The sequence below is a fragment of the Scyliorhinus torazame genome, chromosome 3 (assembly GCF_047496885.1).
Source record: "Scyliorhinus torazame isolate Kashiwa2021f chromosome 3, sScyTor2.1, whole genome shotgun sequence".
NCBI classification, from domain to species: Eukaryota; Metazoa; Chordata; class Chondrichthyes; order Carcharhiniformes; family Scyliorhinidae; genus Scyliorhinus; species Scyliorhinus torazame.
In genome coordinates this window covers 129,817,857-129,845,147 of record NC_092709.1, presented here as the reverse complement: position 1 = coordinate 129,845,147, position 27,291 = coordinate 129,817,857, and the positions used below count along the sequence as shown (strand labels likewise).

At 45.1% G+C, this 27,291-nt stretch overlaps 1 protein-coding gene across 1 annotated transcript in view; it reads left to right on the top strand.

Moving 5' to 3' along the window:
- The window catches only part of ndnf (neuron-derived neurotrophic factor), a 40,796-nt gene that overhangs the window by 3,153 nt on the left and 10,352 nt on the right, over positions 1 to 27,291 (top strand). The window contains exon 2 of the mRNA XM_072496198.1: positions 21,001 to 21,195. Coding sequence (XP_072352299.1) covers positions 21,001 to 21,195 — 195 coding nt within the window. The remainder of the gene's footprint in view (positions 1 to 21,000; positions 21,196 to 27,291) is intronic.

Here is a 27,291-nt window from a genome sequence, read left to right as displayed (position 1 = left end):
TAAAAGTTACAAACTTCTGCGGTTTAGAGCTCGTCGCTTTAATCAACATAGTTGCGGCCAACCTTCAAACGTAGACGAATAAAAAAAAGTGCAGTACTTGTAATGTAATCTGATCTCTAATTCTCCTTCATACAACATGCGAGCTGACCGCAACATTCATCAAAACAGAAGAGCAACCTCCCTTTGTACAAATGTGCTACACAGATCGGCTGTGGGGACCAGCCCTGATCAACCCACTGCTGCTGAAGAGCATATGATGAAATATATCTGTTCGTTCGTCAGATTACTACAGATCTAATATTACTCAGACTTTGAACTTGGCGCCGTAAATAAGAGGTTCAAAAATGTTTGGAACACTTGTCTCTTTGCATTGCTGTGTAATACCTGTCATTTTCGCAGCATTGAAGGCAACTCAATTCTCTGCGTTTACCATGTCCAGGAGTAATACTGTCACTAATAATAAAATATTTGACAAAATGATCACGCGTGAAGAGCTTTATGTGATTTATTTATAATGAATGTTTTGTAAAGCTGGAATAATCCAGTACAAACTTTGTAAGCACCATGTTCCCTAACTTGCACACTGCCTAACGTCAATTGAGGCTTAGATTAAACATGTGTTTGAAGATGCACTAACTTCCGGCTCAATGTTTGGACTTGTTAGCGATTAGACAATTCACTGTTTTAAAAAAACTCTTGGAAGGCGGACCTGCTCTTCAGTTGGAGTGGAGATATTTGCATGTGTGATATCGGCGACTCCCGCTCAGTGTCACTATATCGAACCCACTGCCTAACCCCAAGTCACAGCTGTCCAATCCTGCATTTGATTCAGACAGGCTCTGTGGCAAATGGGTTTTCATGGATAGACAAAATAAAACAAACCGCGTTCACCCACAGGACCAAAAGTGGCTGTTTATAAATAGCAGGCAATGACTGGTCAGCACACATGACTATTCATTGATGAGTAAATCTCCGTTGCTTTCAGTTTCTTGCTCTGTTCTGCTCGATTTACTTACTTCAGCTTACAGGGCTAAATCGCTGGCTTTGAAAGCAGACCAAGGCAGGCCAGCAGCACGGTTCAATTCCCGTACCAGCCTCCCCGAACAGGCGCCGGAATGTGGCGACTAGGGACTTTTCACAGTAACTTAATTTGAAGCCTACTTGTGACAATAAGCGATTTTCATTTTCATTTCATTCATGTGTGTCTGCTTCTCCCTCTCAGTTTTATCCCCCCTCCCCGCTAATGCTGTCCCTTCCTGCTTCGAGTTCTTCCTCTCCGCCACTCTTTCAAGTTGTTTTGATCTTCCCCTGTCAACCTTCCACTTGCTTCAAGCTGACTCATTACTTCTCTGTCTTGTTTTATGCTCCCTCTCTCTCCCTTCTCAACTTCAGCCAGAATCATGATCCCTGTTTTTTTCTTTCACGCTCTGTCTCATTCTTCTGTCCACTCCAGAGACCTGAGCGCACACCTCTGGACAGACTCAGTTCAATGTGGGCAGCACGGTAGCACAAGTGGATAGCACTGTGGCTTCACAGGTTCGATTCCCTGCTCGGTCACTGTCTGTGCGGAGTCTGCACGTTCTCCCCGTGTCTGCGGGAGTTTACTCCAGGTGCTCCGATTTCCTCCCACAGTTCAAAGACGTGCAGGTTAGGTGGATTGGCCATGATAAATTGTCCTTAGTGTCCAAAAAGGTTAGGAGGATTATTGGGTCACGGGTTAGGATGGAAGTGGGTTGGTGCAGACTAGATGGGTCGAATGGCTTCCTTCTGCACTGTATGTTCTATGTTCTAATAGAAATATTCAGCCAAATGAAGGTGCTGCCTGGGTAGGTGTCAACAACCAATGGCGGCAGAATGATTGGGGGGAGGGGGGGGGGGTTCGTTCCCCAATGTCCTGGCCGGGGGTGGTGTTCGTTCCCCAGTGTCCTGGCCAAATTCCTCATTATTTAAAAAAAAAGATTATTTGGTTATTACCACAGTCTCCAATGGCAGGGCTTGCTTTGCCTGAAAATCGGAAAGATTTCTTTCAAAATACAACTTCATTGATTGTAAAGCACTTTGTGACGTCCTGGGATTACGAAAGGTGCTATATAAATGCAGGTTTCCCCTTCTATTCCATTCCCCCCCCCCCCCCTTCCCCTTCCCTCGCTATTATCTCAGGTTCATTCGGGCGGGTAGAAGCCATTCGCTTCCTTAGCTGGTTGCTCCATTCAGTAATCTGCAACTTCGCTCCAATTACTTTCCTTTACTCCAAATCCAAATGGTGGGTCACAGGCTTCAACAAATGCTTTGTGCCAGGTTCACTGTTTGTATTCCCGCCCCGTCTCCCTGGACATGGCACTATGAAGTTTCGGATTGGTTTGGCGAATAATAATTTAAATTCCATTCATAGAATTATCATAGAATCCCTACAGTGCATAAGGAAGTAATTCGGCCCATCGAGTCTGCACCAAACCTCCGAAAGAACACCCTAGCCAGGCCCCCGCCGGGTAACCCAGCCTGAACATCCCTGGACATTTAGGGGCAATTTCACATGGCCAATCCACCTATAACCTACACACCTTTGAAGCGGAAGAAACCCCAGTGCAAACTCCACACAGTTCGAACCTGGATCCCTGGCACTGTGAGGCAGCACTGCTAACCGCTGTGCCACCATGCCACACACAATTTACAGGAGATAAAATCATAGTCCTTGGAACTCAATCTTCACTAGTTAGGCCAAGGCAGAACGTGATTGGAGTCCTCTTGCAGTGTCTTATCCCAAGTGTGCCTTTTTCTATCACGCGCCTGTCAACTCAGCCCTCAGTGCCGATATGACCACATTTTCCAGCAGTCCGATCTGCATTCCCTTCCCCAGAAATCAGGGTTGGTTTAGCACAGGGCTAAATAGCTGGCTTTTAAAGCAGACCAAGGCAAGCCAGCAGCGCGGGTTCAATTCCCATACCAGCCTCCTCAAACAGGCTCCGGAATGTGGGGACTAGGGGCTTTTCACAGTAACTCCATTTGAAGCCTACTTGTGACAATAAGCGATTTTCATTTCATTGCAAAAGGCATCAACATGTTTTATGCAAAAAAGTATGCTGGAAATCTGAAATAAAGACAGAAAATACTGGGTAAATTCAGCAAGTCTGGCAGCATCTGTGGGGAGAGAGACAGAGTTAATGTTTCAGGCCGATGGCCTTTCATTAGAATGCAAAATAAAATATTATTGATTTATAAATCTGCCAGGACTCATGATGCAGACTAGTCTTACTCATTCACAACAGCAGCACTCCCTGAACCAAAGCTACTTGGATTGACATAGCGCCTTTAACTTGCTAAAACCAATGTAAGCAAGTCCTGGCAAGGAGTCACATGAGAGAGTGGGACAAATGACCAAAAGGTCGGCTGTGAGGAGTTTTCAGCAACTGTTACATCATCCTGGGGAGGGGGCAGAACAATTATTCATTTAAGCTAATGCCCCCTTAATAACTTCGAAGAGATAAAAGTAGGAATGAGGTAATCAAATTACCAGTGTTTATTTCGGGAATATAAATAGCGAGATAAGTAGGTAAGTGGGATATATAAAATGCAAATGCAGCTGCAGCTTTGAAAAGTGATCTTGTAGTTTACATAATACAAGGGAATTCAAATCAGAAATCTTAAACCACCGAAATCTTCTCCAATTGCTGAAAATCTCTTGTTTATTTAATTGCAGCGATACATAAAACGGGGCAGAACAAAGTTTAAACATCTCAATTGCGCTGCCTTATAATTTTCTATCTGTACTTCCCAATCGTTCCGCTCCGTTCCCTATAATAAAACACTGCGCCTTATTTGTTCCAGGTGCCGAACTTTGAAACAAACCCGTGTGTATTCGGCAATGTTACATTTTCAGGTTCATCTCAATCTCAGTCATGGAAGATGCGACCATAGAATTTGTCTTTAACAGTTAATTCCCCGACTCAACGCTACAAGTTTCGTGGAGGGCGGACGGACTTAAATCTCTTCTGGATCTTACACAAGAATTCGCGGTGACAGCAGCATCAGCCATGGGCTCCAATCGCTTACCTATCAGCAGCATGAGACTATATGATGGCCCAAGAAATGGAGAGAGCAGGGGAGAAAGGGACTGAACCCAAAACCCATACTCACAATTTTAGCGAGAGAAGCTGGAACCAAAATACACACATACATAGTCAGAGACCATAACCCAAAACACAACACAATCAGGATGGAGAGCTCTAACCCAGACCACATTTACAGTCAGATAAACTGTCACCAAGAAAACTAATTAGAGAGGCTGTAACCCAAAATACACAGTCAGAGAGACTGTAATTTAAAACTCACATTGAGGAGACTGGGACCCAAAATATAGTCAGAGAGAGAGATACTGGTAATGCAAAATACCCTTCACAGACAGACTCTTCGACTCACATTGAAGAGACTGCAATCCAAAATGCAATCGAGGAGAGAGAGACTAATTGAAAACTCAGTCAGAGAGACACTAACTCAAAATAGTGAGAGACTGTAACCCAAATACACTCACACAGAGACTATAACCCAAACTTCAGTCAGAGACTGCAACCCAAATACACTCAGTCTGAGAGACTGTAACCCAAACTTCAGTCAGAGACTGCAACCCAAATACACTCACACAGAGACTGTAACCCAAACTTCAGTCAGAGACTGCAACCCAAATGCACTCACAGTCAGAGAGACTGACCCAAATACACCCAGTCAGAGAGACTGTAACCCAAATGCACTCACAGTCAGAGAGACTGACCCAAATACACTCAGTCAGAGAGACTGCAACCCAAATACACTCACAGTCAGAGAGACTGACCCAAATACACTCAGTCAGAGAGACTGTAACCCAAGTGCACTCACAGTCAGAGAGACTGGCCCAAATACACTCAGTCAGAGAGACTGTAACCCAAATGCACTCACAGTCAGAGAGACTGACCCAAATACACCCAGTCAGAGAGACTGTAACCCAAATGCACTCACAGTCAGAGAGACTGACCCAAATACACTCAGTCAGAGAGACTGCAACCCAAATACACTCACAGTCAGAGAGACTGACCCAAATACACTCAGTCAGAGAGACTGTAACCCAAGTGCACTCACAGTCAGAGAGACTGGCCCAAATACACTCAGTCAGAGAGACTGTAACCCAAACACACTCACAGTCAGAGAGACTGTAACCCAAACTACAGTCAGAGACTGCAACCCAAATGCACTCAAACAGTAAGAGAGATTGTAACCCAGACTTTACTCAGACTGTAGCCCAAACTTCAGTCAGAGACTTGCAACCCAAATACACTCACAGTCAGAGACTATAACCCAAATGCACTCACAGTCAGAGAGACTATAACCCAAATGCACTCACGGTCAGAGAGACTGTAACCCAAATACACTCACACAGTAAGAGAGACTGTAACTCAAACTTTACTGAGACTGTAACACAAATACATTGACAGAGAGACTGTAACCCCAATACACTCACACAGTAAGAGAGACTGTAACCCAAACTTTAGACAGAGACTGCAACGCAAATTCACTCACAGTTAGAGAGACTGTAACCCAAATGCACTCACAGTCAGAGAGACTGTAACCCAATTGCACTCACAGTCAGAGAGACTGTAACCCAAATACACTCAGAGTAAGAGAGACTGTAACCCAAACTTTACTCAGACTGTAACACAAATACACTCACAGAGTAAGAGAGACTATAGCGCAAACTTTAGACAGACTCTGCAACGCAAATAAACTCACTGTTAGAGAGACTGTAACCCAGAAACACACACAGAGTAATCCAAAATACACTCACCTAGTCAGAGGGGCTGTAACTCAGTTTCACACACGCACACGAGCTGTAATGCAATCTCTTTCGTGACCGTGTACAACGTTCATGTTTCTGCTGTTAGTGAAAATAATGATGCTCCCTGAAGCGCGTTTGCAGCGGGGTGCACATTTTTTTAATAAAGAGGACAGCCTACCTGATATACCAATGGCAATTATATCGATTCTGTTGTTGTGAGAAGCAAGTCTACGGATTTGAATTAGTAAAATTAAAACTTTCTAAATTAGAATGTAGTTGTATATAATTCGCTACCAAAACACACACAGACCTCTGAAATGATTACAGGGTACGTTTCGTTACTAAAATAAATGTTCATCTAAGTCTTCCTGAAACCGTGCGCGCTGTTAAAATCAATCCACAGAAAAGGACACTGCCCCTTTAACTGGATCCATGGGAGGGGGCTGTGGAGGCACTAGCAGCGGGGCTCGCTGCTATTAAATGAGGCCAGATAATGAAAAACCGTAAAAGCGAAGAAGTGGCGTGGAAATGAACTTGTCAAGAAACATGTTTATTGGGTTCATAAGGAGGCCAGGCGTTTGAAGCCGGCACTAAATGACAATTGCGAACCGGGCGCAAGGAAGACCTTCCATCACCAGTCATTGATCCAGAGAGAGAAGAAACAGGCATTAATAAATAAAATCAATGTCTGGAGATGCAGGAGATATTTGCAGAACGGGATGGAAGGCACAGCCAGGGTGTAAATTCCAACTGACAATTTGCGTCTAGCCTAACCGGAGCTGCTGACCCATCCCATCCCATCCCTGACTTTCCCAGGGGTCATGGCAATGATCTCTTCAAAGAACACAATAATCTAACAGTCTCCCCCAATCTCGACACTCTCCACGCCCAGCAGACCATGTTGCTTTATTCTTCCAACACTTTCCACAAGGAGCCTTAGATGTATTTTCACTTCATAATTAAGTCAAAATGCATTTTCCAAAGGCACAAATAATTAAATCCTAAAAACTGGACTGTGCAAAAATAAGTTTATGTTTCTCCTTGTGTATGGATCTTTTGTATAGACAGTTTACATTTATACAAGACCTTGTAGGAGCATTATCAAACATAATCTGACACCAAGCCCTGTGAGATATTCGGATAGATGACTAAAAACCAGGACAAAGGGGTAAGTTTTAAAGAGTGTCTTAAAGACACAGAGGTGGAGAGATGGAAAGGCTTGGGCTGGGAGGAATTCCAGAGTCTCATGCTCAAGCTGTTAAAGACTTGGTAACCATGTAACGTTGGGGAATGCGCAAGAGGCCAGTGTTGGTGGCAGAAGGGGGAGGACAGATCGCAGATTGTTATGGGCTGGAGGGGGTTACAGAGATAGGGACGAGTGAGGGCAGGTAAAAAAAAAATGAAAACCATGTGAGGATCTGAAAATGGAGGTGTTGCTGCACCAGGAGCGAATATAAGTTACCAAGTACCAGGGCAATGGGAAAATGGGGCATGGCATGTGTTAGGATTTGGGGAGCAGAGCTTTGAATGAGTTCAAGTTTTGGCAGTTAGCAGGTGTGAATGCAGTCAGGAAAGCATTTGAACAGTCAAATCAAAGGCACAAATGACCACATGTATATATATATATATAGGATACTTCTCTAAATAATGCAGGTCAAATGACTGTAAAGTTTGTTTATCCTGGAGAATGTTTCCCCACACACAGGATATCTGTTTGAGTGTGGCGTGACATTAGTCTTTGGGCAGGATCACTTTCTATGCCTTCAGTCTGTTTTTTCTCCACTGGAGCATTGCCTGTATACATCTGAGCTAGATTTGCTCAATTTTTTGATGATTCCTTTGGTGATGATCACTGCCGTCTCAGCCTTTCCATTCGACTGGAGATAGTATGGAGAAGATGTAGAGTGTTGAACTTCCCAATCCTTTGTGAAGAGGCTGAATTCTTCACTCATGATGAGGGTCACTGTCACTCATCACAATTTCTGGAATGCAGTAACACCGGAAGTGCGTTTTCAAGCATTCTATTCTCTCTCCTGTTGTTGTTGAAGTTAGCTGCTCTACCTCTCAATAGTTGGAAAGTAGTCTATGGTGACCTGATAATCAGTTCCTGCTATAATGTGGACCTCTACTCCCAACTTCATCCATGATCTGTCTGGGATGTCATGCATCGTCAATGGCTCTTTAACTTGTTTATCTTGATAGCTCTTTACAAGCACCACACTGGCTGATATGGTCTTTAACTTCATTGCTCATGCTTGGCCAGTGGAGCATTTCTCATGCCTTCCTCAGCCTCAACTCAATTCCTTGATGGCTTGCATGGATGCACTTCAGCATCTGTCCGCGTATCTCCTCAGATGATTCTTTCCTTTGTACAAGTTGCCACCTTGGGCTGTCAATTCATTTTGGTATGCCCAATATGCTCTTGTAGCCACAGGTGTGCACTGATGCTCTCAGGCCATCCTCTCATTAATACATTTTGCAGCACTTACATCCTGTTGGATAGTTCTCTTGATCTGAGCAAGGTGCTTGTCTGTCAGATTCAATGTCTCTGCTAGGTCGATGACTTAGAGATCATGTCAAACTGCTGCTTCACATTGAATCTGGAAGATTTTACATTCTGTTGTAGCATCCTCAACTTTATTAATGGGAAGTGCATGAGAGTGATGTACATCTGTTTCCCTTGCCTGTATGTCATTGCCAGATGATATCTCTAGAAAAAAAGTGATGTTCTTTGCAGATGCTTTGGAACAGTGAGTAGCAGTTTGAGACAATGCTTTGAAGTGGCTTGTGGTCGGACTCCGCTGTTACTCTGCCTCTCCCAATGAGGCATTAAGGAAAATGCTCACAGGCAAAAATAATAGCCAGGTACTCAATGCCCTGGATGTAAATGTGACTTGTTGTCTTTGCTGCATTAGGATTGCTCCAAGATCTGTCTTGCTGGCATCTCTCTGCAAGGTAACTCCATCATTGACACCATAGTACTTCAGCACTGATGTTGTCAGCACCAGTTGTTTGATTTCAGTTATTTGAGTTTAGTAAACGCTGCTTCTTGTCCTCTTCCCAATACCACTGCTCATCTTTGACAGTGAGCTGGCATAATGGTTCACACTCTGATGACAAATTAGAAAAAAGCTTTGCAAAATAGTTCACAAATTCAACAAATCATTGCACTGATTTCACATCAGTTGGTCACTACATCGCTGATACAGCTCTTACCTTGTAAGGATCTGGATGAAGGCCTTTGCAGTCAGTACATGACCTATGTTCTTGACTTCAAGCTTCTTCTGTTGCAATTTTTCTTCTCCAACTTCAGGTTCATCTGGCAGTCGTACTAAATTCTGATCATGGTCATCATGGCTTCTTTCATTGTGTCTCCACATCCATAGATAATCAAATCATCCACTTTGGCTTCCACTCTGGGACGATCACTGACTATCTTATGCTGTCTGCTTTGATACTCTTCTGGAGCTACGGGAATGCCAACCATCTTGTGCAACCATCTGTATCTCCCAAATGGTGTCCGGAGTGTAGTTAGAAAACTTCTGCTTTCATCCAAGTTCACTTACAGTAACTGTCCTTTGCACTGAGAGTAGTGAAGATCTTTGCCTTGACAAGCTGTGGCAAACTTCCTTTGATGGTGGCATGGGTAATGAGGTCTCTTCAGCCCTTTGTTTAGATCATTTGGGTCTAAGCATATTCACAGCTTTGCAGGTTGTTTCACTGCTACCATACAGCTAATCCAGTCTGTAGGAATTGTCACTTTCTTGATCACTCCCTTTTCCAGATCTTCTATCTTGCTTTTTAGGCTGGGCTTGAGGACTGCTGGAAATCTTCTTGGCAGATGATGAATTGGCCTTACACTCTCATCTACTTTGACACCCTGTAAACACATCTTTGTACTGCTTTAGGATCTGTTCAGTGGTCGATGGTTTAATGTGCTGTGATACATTGTAAATCACTGTTAGCATATTGAGGGTTACCAGTTCAAGCTATTGACTTGCTCCAGATCTTCATTCTTGCAATTGCATTGGGCCCTCAGACTAATTTGTCCTCTCGGTATAAGTATCGTCCCTTCATACAGCCTAAAACTTACTTTCGAGGGCTTCATTATTGGCTCGCCATGTTGAGCCACTTCACACAGGTTTGTGCAGATCATGATGTTACAATCTGATACTTTATTTTCACTTGATGCTATCCTTCTGAGGTCAGCATTCTTTGAAAAAAAAAATTATTAAAGTTTTCAACATTTTTACATTTTACAATACAGACCCCCCCCCCCCCCCCACGCCACACTGTTCCCCCAGCCCCCCCCCCCCCCCCCCCCACACACACACACTATTAAGGCAACAAGATCCCCAAAATGTAAGATAAACAAACCTTATCTCTGGTAGAACCCCTCATCAGCCCCTCTCACAGCAAATTTCACCTTTTCAAAATGCAGGAAATCCACTCAATCCCCCAGTCACGTTGAGTCACGGGGGGGAAGCTGACCTACACCCCAACAGAACCTGCCTGCGAGCAATCAACAAGGCGAAGGTTAAAACATCTTCCCCTGCTCCCATCTGCAGCTCTGGCCGATCTGGCACTCCTCGAGGGTACGCCACTCCAAATCCACATGCAGAACCTTAGACATGGTGATGAAAAACAAACCCCAAAATTTCTCCAACTTCAGCCAGGACCAGAACATATGCACATGATTGGCTGGGCCCCTCCCACACAGCTCACAGCTATTCTGCACCACCTCAAACATACGGCTCATCCTCACCTTCATTAAATGCACCTTGCACGCCACTTTTAATTGAATCAACCCCAGCCTCGCACACAAGGTCGTGGCATTAACCCTTTGCGGTCATCATTGTAACAGTCACAAACTATTGGTCACCTATAGACTGGATGGAGCCAATCTGCTGTATGGTGCACAGTGATTTGTCAGAGTCTTCAGCTGAACTAAGGGGCCATAGGCTTGTTTTGCTTCTTTCTAGTCAAATACCTGTGTGTAAAAGAGTTGGCTTATTGCAGTTAAAACACTGCTTTCCCCAGGCTGGACAATCCTTTTCCTTTGTATAATGTTTCCTTTGTCTGCAATTACTCTGCTCTTTTGACCTGGATTGTCTCGCAGCATAATGTATCTCCTGGTCTGTTCTGCTACACTTGTACTCTAGCTGACGTTTCACAACCTCCATGTTCGTGCATACATCCATCACTTTCTTGAGAGTATGTTGCTCCTTTCTCAGTAGACGTGCTCTTACTGTCAGATCTCGAATGCCTCAGGCAACTATATCTTTAATTAGATCATCCTTTGGTTGCCCAAATTCACATGATTCTGCAAGCTATGTTACTGCAGTCACATACTGATCAATGGACTCTTTTTTGTTTTGAACCTTAATGTTGAACAGGTTCATACGTTACGTTCACTTGAGTTTCAAAGGCTTTCAAAATCTCTGTCATTTTCTTTTTGTTCCTCAGATAGATTTAGGGTGAATACAATTTGTAGTAGTCCCTCCCCAGCAGGGTTAAAAGTGTTGCTACTTGTATTAACCCCGGATTTTTCATCAAATCTGTTATAATATCATTGATTTGCCATTGCAAGGGGAATAATTACCAGTTCTGCCACCTATATCCTTTGATTTTGACAAGAGCTGGAAGTAGAAAATTTACAGCTATTTCTGTCCCTCCCAGTACTTTACTTGCAGTCTTCAGCTTGTGTTAGCTTTTCCTTGCTTATGTTTCTTATTTCAGCAGCTTTTTTTTAGCAGGTTGGGACATGCCAGTGTTGCTCTTTCAGTAGCTGTAGCTTCTCTTCCAGCTTTGCCAAACTAAATCTCAGCTCCACTTCTGACACCATGTTATCAGCTCAAAGATGAAAGTGTGCCTAGTGTAATGTCTTTATTGAGGGGAATGCATGATGGTTGCACCCCCAAAGCAGAGTTCATGTGATTATGGGAAGCCAGGTAGGACATGTAGTAATGATCACATTTAAAACTTTTAACAACATCAAACGTTAAATTGATTTGATTTTGCCTTCATTTCCTTTGGGTTTTCTTTTCTTAGGCTCACTGGATATGACTTGCTTCAAGCTTTTAAGTATTGTGAGCTGTGAGAGATAAGACAATCACTGTTGCTTCACAGCTCCAGGGTCCCAGGTTCGATTCCCGGCTTGGGTCACTGTATGTGCGGAGTGTGCACCTTTTCCCTGTGTCTGCATGGGTTTCCTCCGGGTGCTCCAGTTTCCTCCCAAAAGTACCGAAAGATGTGCTTGTTAGGTGAATTGGACATTCTGAATTCTCCCTCTGTGTACCTGGACAGGTGCCGGAAGGGGCGACTAGGGGCTTTTCACAGTAACTTCATTGCAGTGTTAATGTAAGCCTACTTGTGACTATAATGAAGATTATTATTAGTGGTAATCTTCAAGAGGAAATAGGAAGGCTGGTGGACTGTGTAGCCATGTGGCAAATGAAATTTAATGCAGAGAGTTGTGAAGTGATATGTTTTGGTAGGAAGAACGAGGAATGGCGATGTCAAATAAAGAATACAATTCTAAGGGAGTGCAGGAGCATAGGGATATATATTTGCACAAACCATTGAACCACTGGGGATATATTTGCACAAACCATTGAAAGTGGCAGGGTAAGTTGAGAAAGCAGCCAATAAAACATATGGGATCATGCATTTTGTAAATAGATGCACAGAGTACAAAAGCAAGGAAGTAATAGTGAACCTTTATTTCAGGGCCCATTAGCTGAACCTTTATTTTAATTGCCACTGTCTTCTTCTGATAACATTGATGTTCAGGATCCATTAAACATGCCCCCACCTGTGGGTGGCGTATATATATATATATACTCTGTGAATTTATAGCTTAGTCTCCTCCTGTGAAATACCATGGGATACTTTCGTACACTGAAGATGCTATATGTACGCAAGTTGTTGCCGTTTGTATATTTTGTGGGGAGTAAATCATGCACCATGCTTGCTTTCTTTATGATTCGGTTTTATGTATTGATTTTTATTCATGTTTGTACACAGGTATATTTGTGCCCAAGTAGGTGTATATTCAAGTCTGTGTATGAATAGGGAGGTATTGATTTATTTGTTTCCACATGTTTTGTGTAATCTTACGGATGAAAGTATGTCTGACTCTCTAATACAACTGTCAATAAATTCATGGTAAACAAAGGTGCAATAATTCTTCATAGCAATCTGTCTTTCAGCTGGTAATAGAGAAACAAAATTGTCATAATGGGGTAGAATAGGGTAAAACAGGCTTGCCCAACCTTATTGCGATGGAAACCACATTTAGTTTTTTCTCACACTTGGGAGCCAATGAGCAAATTTCAGAAAGATAAGGTTTGGCACAACATTAAACGTGATTTCTTTTAAAATGCTGATGGATGAAAAGGAACAACCTGCCGAGAAAAAAAGTCATGGCAAAAAATTGATCAGTTAAAAAAATGAGTGATAAATAAAGACAACCATTAGAGGTGAAAGAGTGAGAAGGTACGTCCAGCTCACTTCCCGGCTCAGGGAGCTCACATACACCCCCTCACCCCCTGAGACAATGCCGGCTGGTGTGTGAGGGCAAATGAGAACCCTAGGACTGGGAATGAGCCAGGTACACAAACACCCCTTCTTCTCACCCCTTTTCTCTCTCTCTCTCTCTCTCAGACACACACACTCACCCCTCTCTCTCACACACACAACCCTCTCTGGGTCACTGTCTGTGCGGAGTCTGCACATTCTCCCCGTGTTCGCGTGGGTTTCCTCCGGGTGCTCCGGTTTCCTCCCACCGTCCAAAGACGTGCAGGTTAGGTGGATTGGCCATGATAAATTGCCCTTGGTGACCAAAAAGGTTAGGAGGGGTTATTGGGTTATGGGGTTAGGGTGGAAGTGAGAGCTTAAGTGGGTCGGTGCAGACTCGAGGGGCCGAATGGCCTTCTTCTGCACTGTATGTTCTATGTTCTATATTCTCTCTCACACACACACTCACCCACCCTCACTCAACCACACTCACTCACCTATCTTCACTCACACTCACCCACCCACTCACCCTCACACACACTCACTCACTCATTTATCCACCATTGTCATACACATTTATTCACACTCCCTTACTAAATTGCCTGGGATGGGAGGAGGAGAGACCTGCAGAAAGGACTGAGGTCAAAAAAATGGGTGACTGCTGAGACGAGCACCAAGAGCCTCAAGGGATGTGGGGTAGCCTGGGAGGGACGTGACCGTAGTTGAGAGGAACATACCTCGAGTCAGGAGGGATGCGCCTGGAGCTGGGATGAATGCAGCTGGAGCTGGGAGGAATTTGTAAGGACCCAGGAGGGATACAGCTGGAGCCTGAAGGGACCCAGATGGAGTCAGCGGGGATGCAGCTAGAGCTGGGAGGAACGTGCCTGGAGCAGGGAAGGACATACCAGGAGCTAGGAGGGATGAGGCCAGAGGCAAGCCAGTGCACCCGGAGCTGTGGGAAAGCAGCCAGAGCCACAAGAAAGCATGGTGGTTGAAGGCCCATGAATTAGCGTCTCACTCTATCTGCATATACTCACAGTTTCCAGTCAGTAATGGTTCCATCAGCATCAAACAGGAGAAAAACAGGCTGTAATTGAAGAGCAGTACCCTGCAGAAATCTTCAAACTCACTGACCCCTCTTCAGGAATTTTCACCAATTGATCCGGGGGCCATATAAAAGTGCTTCACAGACGGCAAGCATTGGGTTGGACAAGCCTGTGGTAAAATGACAGAATGCTGACATTTCCTGTGTATCATTGACACATTAATTGGGGAAAGAGTAAATATGTGGCCTGAAAATTGCAGTTTTGTTCCTTAGTCAGTAACAGGTGCCTAAATCCATCTCCATTGATGATAATGACCACGCCCCTAAATTACAAAGCTTGATGCTCCAGTTTCCTGCAATTTCACTTGATCAAAGTCTCCCTTGAAACTTCAACCAGATTTTCAGACACAGCAGGAAACAAAGTAATTTGTCTGGTGTTCTACTGCAATTTTTTGATTTAAAAAAAAATGATCCTGACTGAGGCCCATGCTGTATTGTCTGTTTGCATTTTTGATGACAGCAGTACAAGTCACATTTAAAATTGCAAAGCTTCTCTGGCTGCAGATTTGAAACATGCTGTGCTTAATATGCATGAATGATGGTTGAATGAGTTGGAACTTTAATTTTCATACTTAAAGAAGAAATAAATGGTGTGAGTTTGACTCTTTCCTTGGGCCCAGTTGTTTACACTGATTTATACATATTTTTATATTTGGGTATATTCCAATGAGATTGGCAGGAAAATTGAGTGTAACTTTAGCAGAATAGCTGAGGATGAGCGCATCTTCAAATCTAACTCCCAGGTTGCATCTAGGGAGTAAATTCCAAGCCAGAGATCCAATCTGCTGTTTGTAAATGTTTGAGCACTATCATTTCCATGTAACATGTCCTATTTTGTTTCAACTTTTTGTTCAACAGAACTTGCTTTCAAATATGACTTTGAGGTATATAACATTTATGCTTGTAATAATGGGTGCTGATCAATTATATAACTAGAACCATAGAAACGTTACAACACAGAAGGAGGTCATTCAGCCCATCTTGTCCATGCCAGCCCAAGGACATCCAGGTGCCCTTTCTAATCCCAACCTCCTGCACCTGACCCATTGCCCTGTAGCTTACAGCACTTAAGGTGCAGGTCCAGGTACATTTTTAATGAGTTTAGGGTCTCTGCCTCCACCACCAACTAGGGAAATTAATTCCAGACTCCCATTATCCTCTGTGTAAAACATGTCTTCTTCATGTCCCCTCTACACCTCCTGCCACTTACCTTGAATCTATGTCACCTGGTTGTAGAGTTCTCCGCCATGGGAAACAATTTTATCCTGTTCACTCTTTCTCTTCCCCTCATAATTCTGAACACCTCAATCAAGTCACCCCTCAGCCTTCTTTGTTCCAAAGATAATAACCCCAACCTATCCAATCTGTCCTCGTAGCTACACATTTCTAGCCCTAGTAACATTCTTGTAAACCTCATCTGTACTCTCTCCAGAGAAATTATGTCTTTCCTGTAATGTGGTGACCAGAATTTCACAAATACTCCAGTTGTGGCCTCACCAGTGTTTTATAAAATTCCAACATTATATCCTTACTTTTATATTCTATGGGCTGGATTTTCCACCCCGCCGCATCACTTTTCTGCCCCGACCCGCCGGCAGGATTCTTCGTTATGCTGGCTGGTCAATGGAGTTTTCCATTGTGGGGCAGCCCCACGCCGTCGGGAAACCCCCAGGCGCCAGCAAAACGGAGAATCCCACCCTATATCTCTGCCAATGAAGGAGAGCATTCCACATGTTTTCTTTACAACCTTGTCTACTTGAACTGTTGCCTTTAGGGACCTGTGTACCTATCTGCCATTATTTTTCACTTCATCTACCCCCACTTAGTATATTCTCATTTATTGTGTGCTTCCAATAAATGTTTGATGACCTCACACTTCTCTATGTTAAAATCCATCTGCCACTTTATCACCCACTCCACCATATATATCCTTTTGGAGATTATAGCTATCCTCTACACTATCACTACTTAGCCAATCTTTGTGTCATCTGCAAATTTCCCAATTGTGCCCCCCACATTCACGTCCAAATCGTTAATATATAACAGAACAGTAAGGGTCCCAACACCGAGCCCTGTGGAACACCACTTGAAACAACTTTCCATTTGCAAGGGTATCAATCGACCATTACCCTTTGTTTCCTGTTACTAAGGCAACTTTTTATCCAGCTTGCCACATTACCCTGTATTCCATGGGCTTTTACTTTTTTGACCAATCTGCCATGTGAGACCTTGTCAAACGCCTTGCTAAAATTCATGTGCACAACATCCACAGGGCTGCCTTCACCAACCCTTCTTGTCACTTCCTCAAAGAATTCAATCAAACTGGGACTGTAGACTGGGACTGTACTCATTGGAGTTTAGAAGGATGCGGGGGGATCTTATTGAAACATATAAAATTATGAAGGGAATAGATAGGATAAATGCGGGCAGGTTGTTTCCACTGGTCGGGAAAAGCTGAACTAGGGGGCATAGCCTCAAAATAAGGGGAAGTAGATTTAGGACGGAGTGTAGGAGGAACTTCTTCACCCAAAGGGTTGTGAATCTCTGGAATTCCTTGCCCAGTGAAGCAGTTGAGGCTCCTTCTTTAAACATTTTTAAGAAAAAGATAGATACCTTTCTAAAGAATAAAGGGATTCGGGGTATGGTGTACGGGCTGGAGAGTGGAGCTGAGTCCACAAAGATCAGCCATGATCTCATTAAATGGCGGAGCAGGCTCGAGAGGCCAGATGGCCTACTGCTGTTCCTAGTTCTTATGTTCTTATGTTCTTAAACTTGTGAGGCAAGATCTTCAAAATATTCACTACCCAGTTCAAAAGTTTTACTCCCGCTTTACCTCTGTCCTTTTCCATGGTAATACTGAATCTAACTGAATTGTGATCATTATCCCCGATATGACTGGCAACTGTCACTTCACCCACTTGCACTTCTTCATTCCCCAAGACTAGAATTGCATCTCCTTTCATTGGGTTTGTCACTAATTGGCTGAAAACATTTTCTTGGACAACTGCATAAATTTTTCTCCCAAGTTCCCCTTATATTGTTTGAAGCCCAGTTGCTATTGGGATAGTTAAAGTCTCCTATTATTATTGTCCTCTTGTTCTTACAGGCAGAAATTTGCCTACATATTTGATCTTCTATCTCCCTTTCACTACTTGGGGGTCTGTATTATACTCCCAGTAGTGTGTCTACCCCTTTTTTATTCCTAAACTCAACCCATAAAGCCTCATTTGTTGACCCGTTTAGTATATCATCCCTTCTCAGAACTGGAATTGATTCTTTAACGCTTAGTACTACTCCCCGCCCTTTATCATCTCCCAGTCTATCGTGTCTGAAGACACTATGACCAGGGATTTGAGCTGCCAATTTTACCCTCCTTTAGCCAGGTTTCTGTTATAGCAATGCTGCCATGTGTCTTCTTGTGCCTTTAACTCATCTACCCTATTTGTAATACTCCTTGCATTGAAGTATAAACCGTTTAACACCACTATTTTCCCTTGCTGGACACTTTTTAAACTTTGCTTCTCCTATAATTCCAAGTCTATCACAACATTTTCTATATCACTAGCTCATGTTCTACCTCCATTTTCCTGATCTGAATTTTACCTCCTGATCCTATTCCTGGGATCCCATCTCCCTGCCACACTAGCTTAAATACTCCCCAACAGAACTAGCAAAAGCCCCCGCAAGGACATTGGTACAAACTCTGCCTGGGTGCAACCTGTCCAGTTTGTACAGGTTCCACCTTTCCCAGAACCAGTCCCACCAGTAATGATATGTCTTAGATCATCCTCTTCCCTCCGCCCACCAGCAACTCTGGTTCAACTGAAAAATCTCCAAAAGAGATTAAAGTTGATGAGACTCTCCAAGCCAAAAGAACAATGTGCTGGATACCATTGTGCTGTTAGGACAAGGCTTTCAATATGTTACTTGGAATAAAGATTAAAATATTTTTTTTAAAAATTTTAAATTAATGTTTACTTACCATATTTATTTAATTGTCTTAGTAACTGCTTTATGTTAATTATCTCTGGCTTTATTATTAACGTTGAGAAGAATGCTCCAAGATGGTTTATAGAAGTAAAACCCCATCGCGGAAGTATTAAAGGGTTAATTGTCCAACTATTTGCTGCTTGGATGTTTCATCAACTGAGAGCATTTAGCAGAAATTCGAGCTTACGCTGCCTGATTTTTCCAACTACTCTCATATGCTGCATGTGCCAGAATATCTGACAAGTGTGCTTGGTGGGCAAGGGCCCCTAGTGCCAAGTTGGAAAATTACCTCTTAGCTTGATTCTATGGGCTGAGACAAATTAGTGAATTTATCAACATAAGCAGATTTTCAAGCTACATTTAGTGGGTAATGAGGAATTGGTCAGGTAACTCCTTCAGGGAATGAGTTTCCACATGTCAGTGATCTTGCTGAATATAGCGTGATACCCCAAATTAGCAGGAATAAGTACGGGGTATGTGGGAGTTGGGGGAGGGGGGCAGTGGTTGCTGGCCACACACTGCAAAGTTTCTTACCAAGAGTTTTGACAGCAAAAGTGAGTTGGGGAGCTATTGACAAAACACTAATTAATTTCACTAAAAGATTGGCACTTTGCAGCCTCTATATACAGTCCTGATGTTTACAGGGTTAATTTTTAAACTTCACATTGCCAATGAAAAGCATTACAGAGCACATCAGAAAGTGACCCCTTCTGTATCCAGTTTAAAGATGACAAGTATCAAAGCACCCACCGCCCTTCCAAACTTTGTATTTCTAAAAAGAAAAATCCTGATATACAAATGATGCTGAAATAATGCTATCTAATGTGAAATTTACACTTGTAAGGAAGTAATAGCTTATCCTCCAGTTATCAGGTATTCCTCACTTGGGGAATGAATTCTCTATTCCGTCGTTCCCCTTTGAGAATCCTGTGTGCACATTATTACTTCAGAATCTCTTGGGCAATAACTTCCTCAAATTTATCAATTTTTAATTGTAAATCATGAAAGGAATTTCCTTCACAGCTGGAGTAGTGCCAGAAAGGGCAGAGAGGGCAATGCCCCCTACCAGGTATCATTGAATCTTTGCAGAGAATCTTAGTGTTATTGTGCTCCTAGTGAAAGTTAATCTTTCCATTTCCCCACCCGTTCAGAAAATCGCTTCTTTCCTTATTTGTATTTTAAAATGAACAGCAGAGAGAATGTGCAACATTTCTTATTATTGAAAAATTGAAATGAAAGAAAATGAATGGACAAAATAGATTAAGACAAATAAGATAAAAATGAACTATGAAGTGAAAATATGCAGCTAAAAATCCAATATGCATTGTTATGGTGTGAACATTTTGTCCCCACTTTTCTCCACTATGATTCTCACTGATGTCAGTGTTTGATTCCACAGGCACTGAGCACCCTCTAGCACCTCATCTAACTTGTTAATGTTCAGTTAAGAGACCTAGATCCTGGGTTTTGACATGTCTTTTTACCATGTACATAATTTAGCTGACTACAGACTCACAGCAGTTATCATTAAATAGCAATTTCCTTTTACCTCTCCTTCGCAAAGAATCTACGCGAGTTTAACACTCCTTCAGTTGTCTCTCTGGGACTCTCCTGGTCTGTATGAGTCAATTCCACATTGGGAAATGCATTTTCACACAAATACATTAAGGGAGCTCCTCAACTTATTTTTAAATCCATAATGTAAACTTTTCACCATCTGGATAACTTAGCCACATAAAATATATTCTATTGAAATTAAAAGAGAAACAACTTCATATTATTCATCCTGCCAGTTTTCCCTTCTTCACAATCTGATGGAGAGATGGCTTATTTCTGTCTAACCAGATGGATTTCTGTCTAACCTTTAACCGGATAAATATCTGTGTATGTCTGGAGTTAAGGAGGGAAAGGTGGAAATATACATTTACAGGCCCCCAAACATATTCATTCCAAGATGCTTATTTCATTACATTTTAAATAGGCATCATTGCAAAGTTGTTAGGCCGGTTTTTGGTCATGTTTTTAAAAAACTTTTTATTCAAACAAAATTTTACAATATTATTCTCGGGAGCTGGAACTTCTCCACAATCTCATCTCGATCAGCAAATCTGCTCTCCAGAAACAAATCCCTAAACCTTTCCAAACCCTCCCCAGGGGGTCTTACCCACCCACACAAAAGTACATAGTAACTTATTGACCATACCAACGAAAGCCTTAGAAAGACTTGGAGACACTGGAACATGAACAGGAACCGCTGGGAGAATATTCATCTTCACCCTCTGCACTCTTCCCATCAAGGTCAGAGAAAGGGCATTCCACCTCCTCAGATCATGTTTTGGACATGTTTTTAAACACGCAATGATACCATCATATATTATTACTTTATTTACAACGGGAAAACAGCCACCTTGCTTGCATAACATCTCATCATTAGAAAAATAATACTACTTCTTCCTAGAATTCAATGATTCAATTCCTCTCCCGGAAATGGTGCTCATATTTTTAATGTTATCAGCAATGGAATCAGTACATCCCGTGTCATTGAATTAACACCTACCTGATAATGGTATTGTCCTTGTTTTAGGAGAATGGTAACCATATCCTGGGTAGCGACATCATTGCTATTATTAGCAACTAGCTCCAGGACTCAGAAGCTACCTACCAGAGATGAGGAGCTCTTCCAGATGCAGCTTCGAGACAAGTCTCTCTTCCATGACTCATCTATCATCCCAGATGGAGCTGAGATCAGCAGTTTTCTCTTCAGGGATACACCTAAAAGGTAATTTACTTCAATGATTTAAGGATGAACAATAGAGTAATCTGTCCCTAACAATACTGGTCGGAGTGAATACCATGCAGTCCTCAGGGAGGTGAAGTCCCATATTCACATTCTGCTGTGTGGCTAAATATCATAGATTTTGAACAGATCATGCAATGCAAACCGGGCATCCATAAAATGCTATGGGCCATCAGCAGAATTGTCTTCAACCACAATCTGTAATCTCATGGCCTGGCATATTTCCCCACTCTACTGCACCATCAAGCTGGGGATCAACCCTGGTTCAATGAAAAATGCAGGAAGGAATACCAGGCATGCATACCTAAAAATGAGGTGTCAACCTGATGAAGCTACAACACAGGAATACTTGTATGGCAAACCGTGGAAGCAGCATACGATAGAGCAGAGTGCCAGGCTGACAGTTTTTCCATGCCAGGGATCGGGCCTAGGGGCCCCCTGCCCTGGTGCAGTGGGGTCTCGCGGACCCCCTTATGGGTGAGTTATTGGGTTCGGCAATCATGTTGGGGGGGTTGAGAAATCAGGATGCCATGATTAAATGGTGTCCTGACCTCTCCCTGCACTGAGGAGGTCTGGCAAGCAGAGATCCTCAGTGCAGGAAACAAGACTAAGTGTGGCCTCATCGGGGAGTTCCCCGCTGATGCACGATCAAGTAAACTCAAAGACGAGGTTGTATCATAACTGAAGGCTTTAATAGGCTAGATCTGTTCCCCAGCAGCTTTGGTACAGAATGAGGGCTGCTGGGACGGCACCGGTTCTTATACCCCGCCTGTCAGGGCGGAGCGACATACCAAACAGCCAATGGTAAACTCCTAGGTTTACCCAATGGTCTACAGCCTCTCGGGTACTGCAATACCTGATAATACCACATTCACCCCCTGTTAAAAAAGAGTCCAGCGGGGGTGGTGGCCAGTGGGTACAATTGCATTTAACATAGTATGATCAGATATGAAGGTACCGTGATACCTCCTTACAGGGTTGTAGAGAATATTTACAAGTGTGGAAGATATATACAGTCAGTGTTCATTTACAGTTACAGTTACAGTGAAGCAATCTGTCGGTCGGGTGGCTTTGCCGTCCTCCTGGATCGTCTGAGCCTCGGTGGTGATTCTGGTGGGGGTCCGGGCGTCTGCGACTCTGGGAGCATGGCTTTGTCCTCCATGGCAGCTTCGTCACCCCTAGACGGCGCTGGTGGGGCAAACGATTGACACAAAAGGGGGCGCCTGTAGGGGGCGTCGGTGGGTGGGATGGCATAGGTAGGAACGGCGGGAGGACCGGCCCTCCAGTGAGGTGCTGTAGGGGGGGAGGGGTTGGGGGTAATGGTTCGGGTGCGCGTGGAGTTCCGGCGGGTGCCAGATCCCAGAGGGAGACTGTATAGTGCCGGCCGTCAGGGAACGCCACGTAGGCATACTGGGGGTTAGCGTGCAGCAGGTGGACCCTCTCGACCAACGGGTCCGACTTGTGTGCCCGCACGTGCTTCCGAAGCAGGATGGGTCCGGGTGTCGCTAGCCAGGTTGGGAGCGAGGTCCCGGAGGAGGACGTCCTGGGGAAGACAAGGAGACGTTCATGAGGTGTTGGTAGTTGTACAGAGCAGCGACCGGATGGCGTGGAGGGCCTCCGGGAGGACTTCCTGCCAGCGGGAGACGGGGAGAGTCCTGGACCGTAGGGCCAGTAGAATAGTCTTCCAGACTGTTCCATTCTCCCTCTCTACATGCCCGCTTCCCTGGGGGTTGGAACTGGTCGTCCTGCTCGAGGCGATGCCCTTGCTGAGTAGGAATTGACGCAGTTCGTCGCTCATAAAGGAGGACCCCCTATCACTGTGTATGTACGCAGAGAACCCGAACAGTGTAAAGATACCCTGGAGGACCTTGATGACGGTGGTCGCGGTCATGTCGGGGCAGGGGATGGCGAATGGGAACCGGGAGTACTCGTCAATCACATTCAGGAAATACGTGTTGCAGTCGGTGGAGGGGAGGGGGCCTTTGAAGTCCATGCTGAGGCGTTCAAAGGGACGGGAAGCCTTTATCAGGTGCGCCCTCTCTGGCCGGTAGAAGTGCGGTTTTCACTCCGCGCAGATTTGGCAGTCCCTGGTGACTGTCCTGACCTCCTCGATGGAGTAGGGCAGGTTGAGGGTCTTAATGAAGTGGAAAAAACGAGTGACCCCCGGGTGGCAGAGGTCCTCGTGGAGGGCTCGGAGGTGGTCCACTTGTGCGGTGGCACACGTGTCGCGGGACAGGGCATCGGAAGGCTCGTTTAGCTTCCCAGGACGGTACAAGATCTCATAGTTGTAGGTGGAGAGTTCTATCCTCCACCGTAAGATCTTGCCGTTCTTTATCTTGCCTCATGTTATCAAACATGAACGCCACCGACCGTTGGTCAGGTGAGGAGAGTGAATTTCCTGCCGGCCAGGTAATGCTGCCAATGTCGCCCAGCTTCTACTATGGCTTGCGCCTCTTTTTCGACCGAGGAGTGGCGAATTTCGGAAGCATGGAGGGTACGGGAGAAGAAAGCCACGGGCCTGACCACTTGGTTGAGGGTGGCCGCCAGAGCTACGTTCGACGCATCGCTCTCGACCTGGAAGGGGAGGGACTCCTCGATGGCGCGCATCGTGGCCTTTGCAATGTCCGCTTTGATGCGGCAGAAGGTCTGGCGGGCCTCCGACGACAGGGGGAAGTTTGTGGACAGGATCAGGGGTCGGGCTTTGTCTGCGTAGTTGGGGACCCACTGTGCGTAATAACTGAAAAACCCAAGGCAGCGCTTCAGGGCCTTGGGGCAGTGAGGGAGGGGGAACTCCATAAGGGGGCGCATGCGTTCAGGGTCGGGGCCTATGACTCCATTTCGCACTACGTAGCCGAGAATGGCTAGGCGGTCGGTGCAAAATACGCATTTATCCTTATTATACGTTAAATTAAGGATTTTCGCGGTCTGGAGAAATTTCCGGAGGTTGGTGTCGTGGTCCTGCTGGTCATGGCCGCAGATGGTGACGTTATCCAGATACGGGAACGTTGCGCGTAAGCCGTATCAGTCAACCATTCGGTCCATCTTGCGTTGGAAGACCGAGACCCCATTAGTGACACCAAAAGGAACCCTTAAAAATTGGTAGAGCCGCCCATCTGCTTCGAAGGCAGCGTACTTGCGGTCACTAGTGCGGAGGGGTAGCTGATGGTAAGCGGACTTGAGATCCACCGTGGAGAAGACCTTGTATTGCGCGATCCTGTTCACCAGGTCGGATATGCGGGGGAGAGGGTACGCATCCAGCTGCGTAAATGTGTTGATGGTCTGACTGTAGTCAATGACCATCCTATGTTTCTCCCCGGTCTTCACCACCACTACTTGAGCTCTCCAGCGACTGTTGCTAGCTTCAATGACCCCTTCCCTCAGCAGCCTTTGGACCTCCGACCTGATAAAGGTCCGGTCCTGGGCACTGTACCGTCTGCTCCTGGTGGCGACGTGTTTGCAATCCGGGGTGAGGTTCGCAAACAGGGAAGGCGGGTCGACCTTAAGGGTCACGCGGCAGCAGACAGTGAGTGGGGGTATAGGGCCACCGATTTTAAAAGTCAGGCTTTGCAAGTTACATTGAGGTCCAACCCCAGGAGTGTAGCCGCGCAGAGGTGCGGCAGGACATAAAGGCGGAAATTGTTGAAAGGTCTGCGAGGCAGAACCCCTTTATCTCCACTGAGTGTGACCCGGAGGCCAGGGAGATTCTTTGGTTTACAGGGTGGGTAACAACTGAGCAGCGCCTTACCGTGTCGGGGTGTATAAAGCTCTCCGTGCTCCCAGAGTCGATCAGGCAAAACGTCTCGTGGCCGTTGATGAACAGCGTCGTCGTTGCAGTCGCGAGTGTCCGAGGTCAATCTTGGTCCAGCATCACCAAGGCCAGATGGAGCAGTTGCGGGCTGTGATCGGGCAGCGTGTAGTCGGGGACACGGGGAAGGTCGGTGGGGCTGCCGCTGCGGGATGCCACGCAGCCCAGGGGGCCGCCGCGCGGTCGGGCGCATAGGACTGCGCGTTTCTGGAGGCAACATCCATGGACCCTGCCAGGGCCCATGCCTCTCACAGTCCCAGGGTGTCCTTTTCTAAGAGTCTTTGGCGGATCTCTGAGGAGCTCATACCTGCTACAAAGGCATCCCGGATTAGAAGTTCCGTGTGCTCGCTGCCAGAACCTTGTGGGTAGCCACAGTTCTGCCCAGCACCAGTAGCGCACAGTAGAAGTCCTCCAGCGATTCCCCAGGGCTTTGCCGTCTAGTTGCAAGCAGGTGACGTGCGTAGACCTGGTTTACAGGGCGTATATAATGTCCCTTTAACAGTTCGATCGCATCATCATAGTCCTCCGCCTCCTCGATGAGGGTGTATTTCCCAGGGCTTACCCTTTAGTGCAGGAGATGCAGTTTCTGTTCTCCTGAGGGGGTGCCTCCGGCCGTCTCGAGGTAGCCTTTAAAGCACACCAGCCAGTGCTTAAATATCGCCGCCGAGTTCTCCGCACGGGGGCTGAGTTGTAGACACTCCGGCTTGATTCGGAGATCCGTCCTTTCAGCTTAAGTGTAGTCTATTAAATTGATGCACGATCAATTAAACTCAAAGACGTGGTAGTAACATAACTGAAGGCTTTAATAGACTAGATCTGTTCCCCAGCAGCTTTGGTACAGAATGAGGGATGCTGGGACGGCACCAGTTCTTATACCCTGCCTGTCAGGGTGGAGCTACATACCAAACAGCCAATGGTAAACTCCTAGGTTTACCCAATGGTCTACAGCCTCTCGGGTACTGCAATACCTGATAATACCACACCCGCTAATGCTCCAAATTGAACCAGAATCCCAGAAGATAGCATGGTGTTTCTTGGCATTGCGAGTGCTGGGAATCACCTGGATAAACACGCTTGTCCCGGAACACTGTTCTGATTCGTTTAGATCGCACCTGTTATTGTTAATCAGAAATCTATCAATCTCTGCTTTGAACATATTCAATGACTGAGCTGCTAAAGCCCTCTGGGGTAGGGAATTCCTAAGATTCACAACCCCCTATGTAAAGAAATTTCTCCTTATCTCGGTCCTAATTGGCATCCCCTATATTTTGAAATTCTGTCCCCTCGTTCTCGACTCCCCAACCATGGAAAAACATATCACCTGCATCTACCGTGCCGATTCCTTTAAGTATTTTGTAGTTTTCATAGAGATCACCTCTCATTCTTCGAAACCCTGGAGAATACAAGCCCAGTTTGACCAATGTATCTTCATAGGATAGTCCCGCCATCCCTGGAACAAGTCTGATAACCCTGTTGCACTCCCTTTATGGCAATAATATCATTCCTGAGGTAAGGGGAACAAAACAGTACTTCAGGTGTGGTCTAACCAAGCTCTTATACAATTGAAGCAATCTTTACAACTATCTTTAGCCAGAAGTGCAGAGTGAATGATCCATCCCAGCTTCCTCCTGAGGTCTGTAGTATCACTTCTGCCTGCCCTCTGCCAACCCAAGTGATATCAATAAATTACTCAGGATTGGGTTGATAAGTGGCAAGTGACATTCTTGCAGCCTCAGTGAGTTCAAAAGCAGCGCAAAGAGGAAACAAAAGATCAGTGAACCGAGCGAATTCAACCGTGGTGTGAAGGGGAAGCGAGAGAGTGGTGGACCTAGGTGAGGGACAGAGAAGGTGGTCAGAAATAGACCGTGATAAATGTGAAGGAGAAGAGCAAAAAAGCTCTGAGTTAGGCTGAATGTAGTGCAGCCTAATCTATCTGGAGGCGGAGCAGACCGAGGAGACACAGGGGGAGCAATGGAGCACCTACAATAAAGGCCAGGATTGGAGGGTAGCTTACCTTACCTGGGAGACAGAGTGGATACGTGCGAGACAATTGGGAACATCTATAAATAAAGTCCAGGATCAGTGTGTGGACAGGCGTACCTGTCAGAAAGAGCAGACCTGCGGAAGACAATTGGGAGTACCTACAATAAAAACCAAGATTGGAGTGTGGCTTACCCTACCTACCAGAGAGAGCAGGACTGCCGAAGACAATTGGGAGTACCTACAATAAAGGCGAAGATTGGAGTGCGGCCTAATATATCTGTCAGAGAGAG